This window comes from Dasypus novemcinctus, chromosome 30 (assembly GCF_030445035.2).
Source record: "Dasypus novemcinctus isolate mDasNov1 chromosome 30, mDasNov1.1.hap2, whole genome shotgun sequence".
Lineage (NCBI taxonomy): Eukaryota > Metazoa > Chordata > Mammalia > Cingulata > Dasypodidae > Dasypus > Dasypus novemcinctus.
The window spans coordinates 43,689,116-43,702,115 of NC_080702.1; the positions used below are offsets into that span (position 1 = coordinate 43,689,116).

The 13,000-nt window shown below is 38.5% G+C and overlaps 1 protein-coding gene across 1 annotated transcript; it reads right to left on the bottom strand.

Moving 5' to 3' along the window:
• Positions 1-3,436: 3,436 nt before the first annotated feature.
• LOC131276854 (olfactory receptor 7A5-like) lies at positions 3,437-4,366 on the bottom strand. The gene has a single exon (XM_058290430.2). The coding sequence runs from the start codon at positions 4,364-4,366 to the stop codon at positions 3,437-3,439; it is 930 nt and encodes a 309-aa protein (XP_058146413.2).
• Positions 4,367-13,000: the final 8,634 nt, after the last annotated feature.

Below are 13,000 nucleotides of genomic sequence, written 5' to 3' on the forward strand. Positions count from 1 at the left end.
TTCTTGTATTTTGTAATGTAATGTTTTGTGTGATTTACGTATCTTTTAAAAAAAGATTAAAAATAAACTAAAAAAAAAAAGATTCCATCATTGAAACAAGAGTTCTCCTGTTCCATTAGCTAATGAGTCAGACAAGAGGTCTGTTTCAACCCAACTTTGTTTTATTTTTGTTTTTTTAAAGATTTATTTTATTTCTCTCCCCCTCCCCCATTGTCTGCTCTGTGTCCATTTGCTGAGTTCTTCTGTATCCCCTTGTAATATCAGGTGGCACTGGGAATCTGCGTCTCTCTTTTGTTGCGTCATCTTGCTATGTCAGCTCTCCGTTTGTGCAGTGCCACTCCTGGGTGGGCTGCTCTTTTTTCATGTGGGGTGACTCTCCTTGCGGGGCTCATACCTTGTGCATGGGGCACCCCTATGCAGGCTGTTGCATGGCACGGCACTCCTTGTGCACGGCAGCACTGCACATGGGTGACTTATCACACATCAATCCAACTTTGAAGTGTATAGGTTGGGGCAGCTGTAAGGACAAAGAATGTACCAGGGAAATCATTAGACATGAGTGTTATTGAGACTTATAAACAGGAGATGCTCTTCAATGGTGACTGGTCTGAGAATGTTGTTAGCACTCCAGAGAAAAGAGAAGAAAATGAGGGGTGATATTAAGGCTTTCAGAATGAAGACATTACATAAGGTATAAGAATAGAGTTTCTGTAAGAGTTACATGAAGCACACAAATGGGATATTTGATGATGTTATCACAGGAAGGGAATATACAGCCTTTAGAAGATAAAAGTTTGCAGTAAGCCTGTTACTTTAGAACTTATAAGTTTCCAGGCTATGCCAGTGGCTAGATGCTTTGGTCTGTGTTTCATTTGGGGAGCGTCATCCCTATGTCCTGGGTTCCTACAAGGTCCCTGCACTTGAGGAGGTATCAAGAAGGAAAGGGTGTATTTCTTCTCAGCATAAAAATTCTGATGTGAAGGCAAGGGGTGGGGATGTAATGTTCATGTTTTTGGAACACACAATGATCTGGTATAAAAATTTCATTGCTGTTTATGAAATGTATAGATTGACTCTTACTCCTCAAGAAATTAACAATGTTGCTGAGGGGACAAATGCAAGGAATCATCATTCAAGCTCTCATTTTTTAAGAATCACAATAAAATTTTATTGATGTGAATTGCAGAATTGAAATGCAAAGAGGGCCCCATTTTTTTACTGTTAGAAAGAAATCTTCTTCTGGAAGAAAATAAGGCTCACCCAATTGTGGAGAAGAAAAGAATTTATTCTCAATCTTGCAAGAAGGGGCACACAACCAAAAAACATAGCTGGCACACCGAACAAAGAAAAATGACACAATTTATACCCCTAAGCCTAGCACGCAAGCTCTTCCTCTGTTTCTCCATAGATTGGATACTTTAGAAGTTACAGCCTATCCGAGAAGATCTAAATTTCCCATGCAAAAGTTTGTGATAAACCACTTTCCCCATCACATTCCAACCATCACATTCCAACCATTTTAGTTTTTACCTGCTCTCCTTTGTCAAATAAGGAATGGAATTTTCTTGGGCATCTTTTTATTGCCTGTAGGACTGGCTTAAGCTGGTTTCCTTTGATGCTGTTTAACCCAGGAGTGGGATACCGAGGCAGTAGGCTGCCAGGTTACATTAATCAATATTTTCTTCCTTTATGTGAAAACTAAACTAATCTTTGTTTCTTACACTACTTTCTTCTGAATCCATTTCTTCTAAACTTCATGGTGCAGTTTATCAGGACATGAATTATATTTATTCGCCTTTGGTTCTGGCTTGACTAGTGTTTAATATGCTTTGCCCATGAATATAAATTGGAAATGACAATTTGCCTCAATAGACCTCAGCATGTTTTTGCTATTTTCCCTTGGACCTCTACTAGAGCCTTATGAACAACTCCAGGTTGGCTTATGGTAGGATGAGAACACATGGAGAATATGCCATTGCACAGTCAAGAACACTGTAGACCAGTCTATAACACCCAAATCCCCAGTGTGAGTGGCAGCCTGAAAAGACTTGAACAGCCTCCAAAGCTGACAAAGAGCTGGCTACAATTCAAATATCTCCACATCACAGATTTGGCCGCTGTAATAGAAGCATTATCATAAACTGACTACTTTGACACAATTTGTTATGTAGTTGTAAGGGCAAGGCCACATTGGGAAAATAGGAATAGAACTACATTAGGAAATAGGAATTGCAAGTGTCTTCAGATAAATAAATAACTTAGAGCCGCTCATAAAAAAAAGTGTAAACAACTTAGGGCTGCACTCAAGAGGAGTGCCAATAAATAACTTAGGGCTTAGGGTTGTTCCCAAGAAGAGTACCAATAAATAACTTAGGGCTTAGGGCTGCTCCCAAGAAAAATGCCAATAAATAACATGGGGCTGATTACAAAAAAGGGCTTTTAAAAAGAAAAAGATACGCTACCTTCAGCTAACCACAGTATTCCGTTTCTGTGCCTGCTTGCTTTCTCGCTTACTAGTAAACCCCCTCCCCCTCCGAAAAGGCTATAAAAACACCTCTTCCCTGAAACTCGGGGCTGCTCTCTCCTCTGCGTGGGATGAGACAGTCGCCACACGGCTAATAAAGCTCTCAATTGGAACTTTATTCAAAGTCTGAGTCTGGTCAATATCGCTAATCTATAACATAGTGATACCTAACTAGTACTGTAATCAGTGGAAAAAGTACTGAGGACATTCAGAATACTTGGCTGATGCAAATTATTTGGCATTCCTTCAGATATTTGGATACTGCATTCATGATCAGTATCTATTTTCAAATTTATTTTGGATATCTATTAAAAAGGGACTACCACTGAGGGTCACTTGCAGGAAACTAGGAGCTGTTGGAAGGAAATGCATTTCTGTGCAGGAACAACTCATGACACCAAATCAGAACACTCCAGGAAACATTTTGGGAATGATTTCAAATTATTCAATAAGCCACACTTTCTTCATAGGGATTGAAGGGAGTTTTGAAGAAATTGGTGGTAAATAAAATGGATGATAGAGAAAACACATAGGTTTCTCACAAAAGTGCCCTATAATAGTTATGACAAATGTAGAAAGGGGCAGATATTTTATTCAGAACAATGGAAAAATTCAAAGTTGTTATACATTGGCATGGTATAGAACATGAAATCTAGTCTTGTGTTACAATGCATAAAGTGTCTATCACGAAGACACCAAGATTTCTTAATTAAATCAATAGGCTTAAGCCATCACATCAATATGCAATAACACAAAATATGATTTAAATTTTACATCCTCATATTTAAGGTCATATCTGGCTCTTAGGTAAGATCTAGTTTCATAGATTGTTTAAAGAATAGAAGCTTTGAGCTCTGAGGCTTGAATACTGCAGTCAGGTGCACTTCTTCAAACCCAGGACAAATGATACTGTTATGGATTCCCCATTAGGAATATTTTCAGAGCCTCCTTTATGTCTTTATTCCTGAGACTGTAGATGAAGGGGTTCAGCATGGGTATGACCATGGTGTACATCACTGAGGCTGCTGCATTTGAATGTGAGCTGTGTGAAGCAGTGGGACTCAGGTATACTCCTATGCATGTACCATAAAATAAGGAGACGACAGAGAGGTGAGATGCACAGGTGGAAAATGCTTTATATTTCCCCTGAGCTGATGAGATTACACATATGGAAGAAACAATCTTAGAGTAAGAGAAAAGGATCCAAGCAAGGGGACCCCCTCCCAGCACCACAGCTCCAGAATACATCACTATGTAATTAAGAAAGAAATCAGAACAAGCAAGTTGGATCATCAGATTTAGATCACAGAAAAAGTTTGGAATTTCCAAGGGTGAACAAAAGGACAACCGCAACATCATTAAGCTGTGTAACAAGGAATGCAGGGCACTCAGGATCCAGCACACCATAACCAACAGGATACAGAGCTGGGGATTCATGATGGCTGTGTAGTGCAGGGGGTGACAGATGGCCATGAAGCGGTCATAGGCCATCACAGCTAGGAGGAAGTCATTGAACCCTGAAAAGAACAAGAAAAATGACATCTGTGTGAGGCAGCCTCCATAAGAAATGACTTTTCTCTGTTTCTGCATGTTCATCAGCATCTTTGGGACAGTGGTGGTGATGGAAAGCATATCACAAAAGGAAAGGTTAGAGAGGAAGAAGTACATGGGGGTATGGAGGTGGGAGTCAGTGATGGTGGCCAGGATGATGAGAAGGTTCCCAAAGATGGAGATCAGGTACATGGACAGGAACAACCCAAAGAAGAAAGGTTGTAATTCTTGTTCCACTGGGAGTCCCAGAAGAATAAATTCTGAAATTTGAGTATCATTTTCTGGTTCCATATTGTTGATGTTACTAAAAGTAAATAGAAAAAAACACTAATTTTGAAACATTAAGTCTTTACAAACCTAGCTATAATTTACATTTGTTTTCTAGCAATTAATTTTCAAATCTTGTTTATGGAACAATTCCCCTTTAGCTGCATCCTATGGCCTTTCTGGTCCCCTTCCATAATAGTCCTCCAGCAATCATGTGTTCTAAGTTTCATGAGAAATATTTATTGAGCACAGATTTTGAGCCAGACATTGTCTAGACAACAGGTATATAATGTGAAACAAGTGTCCCTGAAATCCATTGATGGAGAAAATTAACAAGCAAATAAAATAATCATATATCATATTGTGACAACTGCTAGAAGGAAAAGACACCAGGCAAAAAGGAGTGAGTCAATAGGATATGATATGTTTTACTGGGTGCCAAGTGAAACAAGCCAATAAAATGACATTTGAAGACCTCAAGAAAGAGCCCCAGGGAAGACATAAGTGTGTCCAGCAGAAGGAATGTCCAAACTAAAGAATTTACAGAATGGGATTATGTCAAGATGCAAGGCCACCAAGCAAGCCTGTATTGCACTTGGATGAGGAAGATGAACTGTTCAGAGATGATGTCAGAGGTGATGAAGGAAGAGTTGGCCTCATTGATTCTGAAACTTCAAGACTCAGGCATTTCCTTATTCACACATTGTACTTCTCACACTTTATTAATTTGGTTGCAAAGTTAACCCACAGATTCAATGGAGCCATTCCCATTTCATTTAGTCTCTGCATTGTTGGACATTCCTACTGGAAAATATGAACTCATTTATCTCTTCTCCAGGACTGCTAAAACCTCCAGGTAAACATAAATAAAAACATAAATACGGGAACACACAGAGCATACAATGGCCTCCTGGGGGCAAGTTTTTAACTGGGGGAGCTCTTCTCACTCCCACCCACACTGATTTGGCCAGGATTGAATATAATGCAAGTTGACAATGTCAGGTTGTCTTTTCCCAAAATAGAAATGGTATCCAGGAATATCAACGGTCAAAGCTTGCAAGGACATGTAAACAAGGGATTTCCTTTTGTTGTGGCCATTTTCTATCGTATGTTTAAAGAAATTAAGTCTTTTCAATAATCAGAGATGGAGGAAAGATGGAGAAATGAAACGTCATGAGATTAAAAAAAGTCATAAGTTCAGGTCAAATTTTAGAGACTGTGATGAAGAAAATTTTACAAAAGTAGTGATATCTTTTACAGTTTCAACAGCATAGAGATTGAAGAGATTGAACTCCACACAAAAAACTGAGCAATGGGAATATGCCATTTCACATGCAAAAATACAACTATGACAAATTTTGGAAATTTTTTTCCATGAAGCAGTAGAAGAGATTTTAAATGACATTAAATTTAAGAATTTTGGAATCTCTAAAATTCTGTGATAAACTTGGATAGGAAGCAAATCATTCTCTAAGTATTTTATCTTTTCCAACATAGTATGATTATAGCTTTCACCATCATAGGAAGTTTGACAAACTTAAATAATGTATGTAAAAACTTAGCTTAGTTCTTTCCTGTCAGTTAATGAATGGTTTTTTTACTAGTGATGAGATGTGGCTGGTTTTCCTTACACTTCTCAAATGTGTCTTTCTTTTTGCATTTAAAAAAAAATCAAATTCCATGTTTATGTTTAATTTTTTAATCATCTTTTTGTAGCAGAGAGTAGTGGGTTGTACATGGTATTGAAGGCCAGGATGTGAGAATTCTGAGAAGGAAGATTTATTTTGACTGGCCAGACTCCGTGGAATCTTGTCCTTATAAAAACTGAGTCCTGAATAGAATTTTTGGGTCCCTTTTATACAGAGACGTAAGTAAGAGTGGTGAGTCAAACGGTGCTTATATGCAAAAGGACTTTTTGTTAGTTTCTTCAAATTTTTACCTGAATATTAGATGGGTTATATCCTCCAGGTAAGCTTTGAATTAACACATATCCCCCATATTCCAGGAAAGCTTTTAACATGAACCTCACACTTTCCAGGTAAGCTTTTAACATGAAACCCCCACATTCCATGTAAGCTTTTAACATCACCCACCCTCCCATTCCTGGTAAGCTTTTAACACCTTTAGTTTGCATCCTCCCTGCATATCAAAAGCCTATAGAGTTTATACCTCTCAATTGGCTCTCCAGGTAAGTAGGCATACTTGGATATAGAATTGTTGTAGAATTTGAGAGAGGTTCAATTATTTGCGTATAGAGAGGCCAGGACTCAGGAATGATTTTGAGAAGGAAAAATGGTTTATTGACTGCCGGCCAGACTCGGGAGCTTTCTGTTTCAATACTGAGCCCCGAACAAGATTTTCAAATTTCTTTTATATAGAGAGGAAAGGCCAAATGGTCCCTTTGTTTCAGTTCTCAACAGGCTTGAATTAGCATATATATCTTCCACATCTTAGGTAAGCTTTTAGCATGGACTCCAGACATTCTAGATAAGCTTTTAGCATATTTGGATTACATTTCCCCTAAATACTTAAAGTTTATAGACCTTGCATTGTTAAACTGTTTCCTGGGACTGGAGTCATTTCCATTGTCACTAAGGGCAGGACTGCAGCCTCTTACCATTCCACACCCACAAGTCAAACAGCTTAGGTTATCTCTGAAGAGACAAAGAGCCTGCCACCCATAGCCCACATCAGAATACGTTCAAATTTATGAGCAGGCCATATTAATCTCTTCCAGCAATTGAAAACTGAAAAACCCTGACGCTGATATTCACATTGGCTCAAAAGGATCTTCAGGACAAAGCTTAACTTCAAATCTAGCTGTGATTCCTCATTGGATAATGAAGTCAAAACACAGAACTTCTATGCAAGCTTGTGCCTCCCTGGACTAGCTGCTAATGTCCCCTCACCCAGTGGGCTGTCCTGTGGACAGTGATGTCCCAGACATTGAACCTGTCTTGCATAGTCGTGGGATCTCCAAAGTTTTCATACTGATGTGGGCTATGGGTGGGAGGCTCTTTGTCTCTTCAGAGACAATCCAAGCTGTCTGACTTGTGGGTGTGAGACAGGTAAGAGGCTGCAGTCCTGTCCTTGGTGACCATGGCAACGACTCCAGTCCCAGGAACCAGTTTAACAATGCAAAGTCTATAAACTTTAAGTATTCAGGAGAAATACAAACCAAATATGCTAAAAGCTTATCTAGAATGTATGAAGTCCATGCTAAAAGCTTACCTAAGATGTGGAAGATATATATGCTAATTCAAGCCTGTTGAGAACTGAAACAAAGGGACCATTTAAACTTTCCTCTCTGTACGCAAATAATTGAACCTCTCTCAAATTCTGCAACAATACTAAGTGGATTTATACAGCATTTCACTCTACACTGGGTCTCTCTGACAGTTCCTCTTAGATCACACTGTCTAAAATCCAACACATACCATGAAAATCCATTCTTTTCATGAACAACTGTGATATTTCCATAAGGGTATGATGTCACACACCCGTTTATTGCATTGTTCTCTAATTTTTCTAGTATAATGTAAGATACAAATAAGCAAGACATCATCTGCTGTGTTCACCTGTGTGTTGTAATGGTGTTTGAATATATGCACACTTATAAAAAAAATATAAGAAACTATGTTGTGATGAAATCAATTGAATGACACTGAAAAGAAAACCAGGTTAAATATTTTTTCAAAACAACTGTATTAAACAAAATTGAATGTAATATCTAAAATGGATGACTGAAATAAAAGATGGAAAGTAAAATAGCTTAATATATTCAAATAAAAAATTAAATTGGTAAAGACTTGGAAATATAATTATACACAAATTCACTTGTAACAATGCAGTGAAGAAGGTCTATCTAAACTTATAGTTTAGCCCCATAAAAAAAGAATGTGGATTCAAATATGCTTATAAATAAGATAAAGTCTAATGGTAGCTCAATTTATAGAATGCCATGTGAATGATGGCAGAGTCTGTTGCACCTTTTAGATATAGATCAAGTAAAAAAGGGAAAATTTTATATCAGGAAAACAGAGGTATGAAAACAAGAATTCAGTAATTCCAACAGTGATTCAATAACTCAATAGATGCATAAGAACTTTCCATGTTTCAAAGGCAATAAAAGAAAACAATAAGTACCACTGATTGATTTTGTCATGTAAAATTTTTAAACATTCAAATGCTCCCTAAACATCTGAAAAGACATAAAAGAAACAAATGGCAATCAGCAAACTAGGTAAAAGTAGTTGTAATTCTAAATTGGAAAGAATGTAATAATATGAATAAAAAATCCCGAGGCAGAAGGTAACAAAGTCAAGACTTGAACAATTTGCAAGGGAGAATGTAAACTGATAAAGACCCTCCACAATTAATTTAACTGCATTTATAAAGCAATAATTGCTAAGTAATGGTTGTAGTACACCTCTTTCTTTATCAATCAAAACTATTTTTCATTTCCATACCCTGTAGAGAGTTTGTGTATCTTTACTGTTGCAAAGTAATATCTACCTTCATTGGAATGAAGAGAGAAACATAAAAAAAGTGCCACATCTTTAAATGAAATACAAAACATAATGTCCCCAATCCACCGTACATCCTTCCACTGCAAATCTCCTAGGAGAAATATTCTGGTATTTCTGGAACCACCATTTCCCTAAATATTCCTATGCTAATTGGGCTCCCATTACCAAAGTTTAATTTTCAACATTTGAGCCCTATATTATTGAGTCAAATGGACACTTCCTTTTTATCTCATAAAAATCATTCATTCGTTCATTCATTCAGCAAGTAAGTAAATATGTAAGTAAATGGGAAAACAAAAGCAAAATGAGAAAACAAGTCCGAAGATATTTCCACTTGGTGTAGGCTAGAGAGTCTCTCAGAAAACCCCAGGTAAAAATTTTCAAATACTCTTCTCTCTGATCCCTTCCTGAAACACTCCCTGGGCTCTCCAACTCACCTGGATGGGATCTCTAAGAGGAAGGTCTCCGTGTGGAAGTCCAAATTCTTTCCTTGGAGTTTGATGATGATGTCTGAAGCTCTATCTCTTCGCATCTGTTCTCTAAACAAATATAGTCTCCAAAAGAAATAACCATGTCCTGGCTACCCCAAGGTTGTACAATCCATAATTTAAAGCTTTCCTGTACTTGCTAATGAGCACATTTTCTTCTTGTTACTTACATCGATTATCCATTATTTCCCTGTGAGACCTAATATGGACAGAAAGGAAAATTTTCCTCGCTGATACTCTGCTCCCAGGAGAAAAGACTGTAAGTGAGGTGAATCCAGTTTTTCTTACTCCTCCTCCATGAACTCACCTGTCTCTTAGCATCTTACCCCAGCCAGTGACTTAAGTTCACCCCGAAGTTGTAGAAGGAGGAACCCAGCTGGACTAGGTCCTTTTACCTCCAAAGCACAGACAGGGGAAATGGATACAGTCCTGATTGCCATCTTCAGAAATTTTCTATCTTCCTCTTTAATAAATTGGAAAACTCTGTTCATTGGATATAAAGTCATGGGCAGTAAAAAATTTCCTTACTGATGCTTAGCCAAAACAACTATGAATGTTACACTTGCAACATAAATCAGGACCTGTCATTTAGTCTCTCACTTTAAAAATTTTTATTAATTATAAAAATATATTTAGATCTTTTTATGCACTATGACCTATACTTAGCACCTTTTAGGGGTTGCTTCAATTAAATATTTTATCCATGTTTTAAGTGCTGCTCAATTTAATGAGTTAATAGGTATATTTATATTTCTATTCACCTAAAACCCCCAAAAATGTAAACTTTAATATAACTTTTATTTTAATATCATAGTTGCAACTAAAATTTCCATTTTTTCCTCTCTTTATTTATTTTTTTTAAATGTTACATTCCAAAACTATAAGAGATGCCCATATATCTCCCCTCTTGCCACTCCTCCCATATCAATGACCTCTTTCATCATCATGGCACATTCATTTCACTTGATGAATACATTTTGACGCACTGCTGCACCACATGGGTAATGGTTTACATTGTAGTTTACACTCTCCCCCAATCCACCCAGTGGGCCATGGCAGGCATACAAGGCCCAGCATCTGTCCCTGCAGTACCGCCTAAGTCAAACTCCAAGTCCTGAAAATGCCTCCACATCATATTTCTTCTTCACTCTCCCTACCCTCAGCAGCTGCCATGGCCACTTTCTCCACATCAGTGCTACAATTTCTTCCATTAATAATCACAATAGTTTCATAGTAGAATATCAGTAAGTGCACTCTAATCCATATTCTATTCCTCCACCCTAAGATGGTTATGTCCACTCCACATCTATATCAAGAGGGGGCTTAGATTCCACATGGATGCTGGATGCGATTCTCCTGCTTGCAGAGGTAGGCACTCTTGGCTCCCTGGTGTGGTAGTTGACTTTCTTCACCTCCCTGTTAGCTGGCCAGGGTAAGTCCAATAATCCAGAGGGTAGGAGCTGCAAGTCTGCTGAGGCTCAGGGCCTTGGTGTCACATGGACAGCCCAGAGATTCAGGTGTCCTGAGTATACACCAACCCCAGCGCCATCCACAGGTCCAGTAAAAGTGACAGAAGAAGCATGCGTAGAGGGTTCACATCTGAGTCTAACTCTGTTACAATTAGGAACACAAACTCCAAAGTAGGGCCAACTGACATGGCACTGAACTCCAGAGCCATCTACCATGACCATAGAACCTGTGGGTCTCTGTAGCCCTCAGGAGACCCTGAGGTCTACTTTGGCTGTCTCTGGTACCCTGCTGAGGCATGCATAAGGATGACCCCTCTGATGACCTCCCAAATCTTTTTTGGGGAATCACAGCCATATAAACTCATTTGTCTTTTCCATTTCCTCCTTTCATTCAATGTCAAAAGGCAGTTTTTAACATGTGATATTACATGTATGCTGAGATATTTTGCTGGTCTGAGTTGACACTTTTTATTCAAGGTCTTTTTCTAATTACATCATCAGCCAGTGCTTGGTAGTACTCCCTTGGCACCAGCGAGGCTCATACCTGGGAGTTATGTCCCATGCTGGGGGGAAGGTAATGCATTTACATTCTGAGTTTTGCTTAAAGAGTGGCCACATTCGAGTAACATGGAGGCTCTTGGGAGGTAAATCTTAGGCACCCTGCACCTTTGTCCGACTTTATATTTCAGGCACACAGGATCATAAGCATAGTCATCAGTGTCAGGGGCTCGTTGTTGGACTATCCTTTATTGGTCTTTGCCATAGCACTTGGGAGATTGTTGCTCTTCCACTGGGGAATGTGATAGAGCTCCCCTAGTCAGGAACTCAGCACTCCCTCAGTTGTCTTTTTTAACTGTAACTATTACAAAAATATCCAAATATTTGTATGTACCATGTATAAATGCCCTGGAGAATTCCTTCCCAATCATGTGCCCCCCAGAAATAACACCCCACACTAGTGTTCCTCCCCTGGCATAATTGAAACTCTCTGGTCCAAAACTTCTTCAAAAACAAAGCCTACTATATTGCCAAGTTCCATTAATAGTAAAATGGAATACAGTGATGGGTTTAAAGGTTAGATATAAAATTCATACAAATTTAGAAAACTTAAGTAAAGAAAAAATAAATTGGGGTATCAAAAAATGAAAAAACGAAATAGGTTTGTTTTTGATTTTTTTGCCTTTCATCACTGCAATAGGCATTGCCTTGTATGTACAGTGGCAAGGCAATTTCTTTCATTTCTTCTTCAGTGTCTACATCCTTTTTTTTCCTAATTACTAAATTTGTCTTCACAAAATTTTAAATCACAGTAATTCACATACACAATATATGGTGCTCCTACATATCCAACATCAAACCTTTCTCCCTTCCCCAGCAATGAGCTTTATATATGTTCATATTATACTTGCTGCAGCTGATGTACAGATATTGAAACAATAGCTTTCAAACATGGTTCCATTTGGGTTTACATTATGGTTTATATTTAGACTATATAATTTTTAAAAAAATTTTTAGTTATCTTATGTTTTACATTTTAGGCTATAGACTTTTATACATTTTTGGTGTAATTTAACATGTCCTATATCCATCATTGCATGATTTTGTGGGACACTTCCATTGCCCCACAGTTATGCTGATTCTATCTATTCAGTATCTCTCTCCCTCTTCCCTCAGGGACCACAGTGAAAATCAATCTTCATTACTTGAAGGACTATAGTCACAGGCACTTGCATCAATGTTGAGGACTTGACATACTTGACTGCCCTAACCCACTGGGAGCCACCAATTCTCTCAAGAGATTTGAATCTCTGGACTGATAATAAGACACCCAGGCCCAGAGCCTCAACAGACTTCAGCTCCTACACTTTGATTTATTGGACTGACCCCACTCAGCTAACATGGAGTTGAAGAAGGTCAACCACCACACCATGGAGCCTAGAGTGTCTACAACTGAAAGCAGGAGGAGTGCATCCAGTATCCATGTGGAATCTAAGCCCCCACTTGACATAGATGTGCAATGGACACAACCAATCCAATGTCCACAGAGAAAATGTGGAATGGGTGTGGGAAGGGTAGCCATGGTGGCTGCTGGGTTTGGGGAATGGGAGGAAGAGATGAGATGTGGAGGCGTTTTCAGGACGTGGAGTTGTCCTGGGTGGTGCTTCACGGACA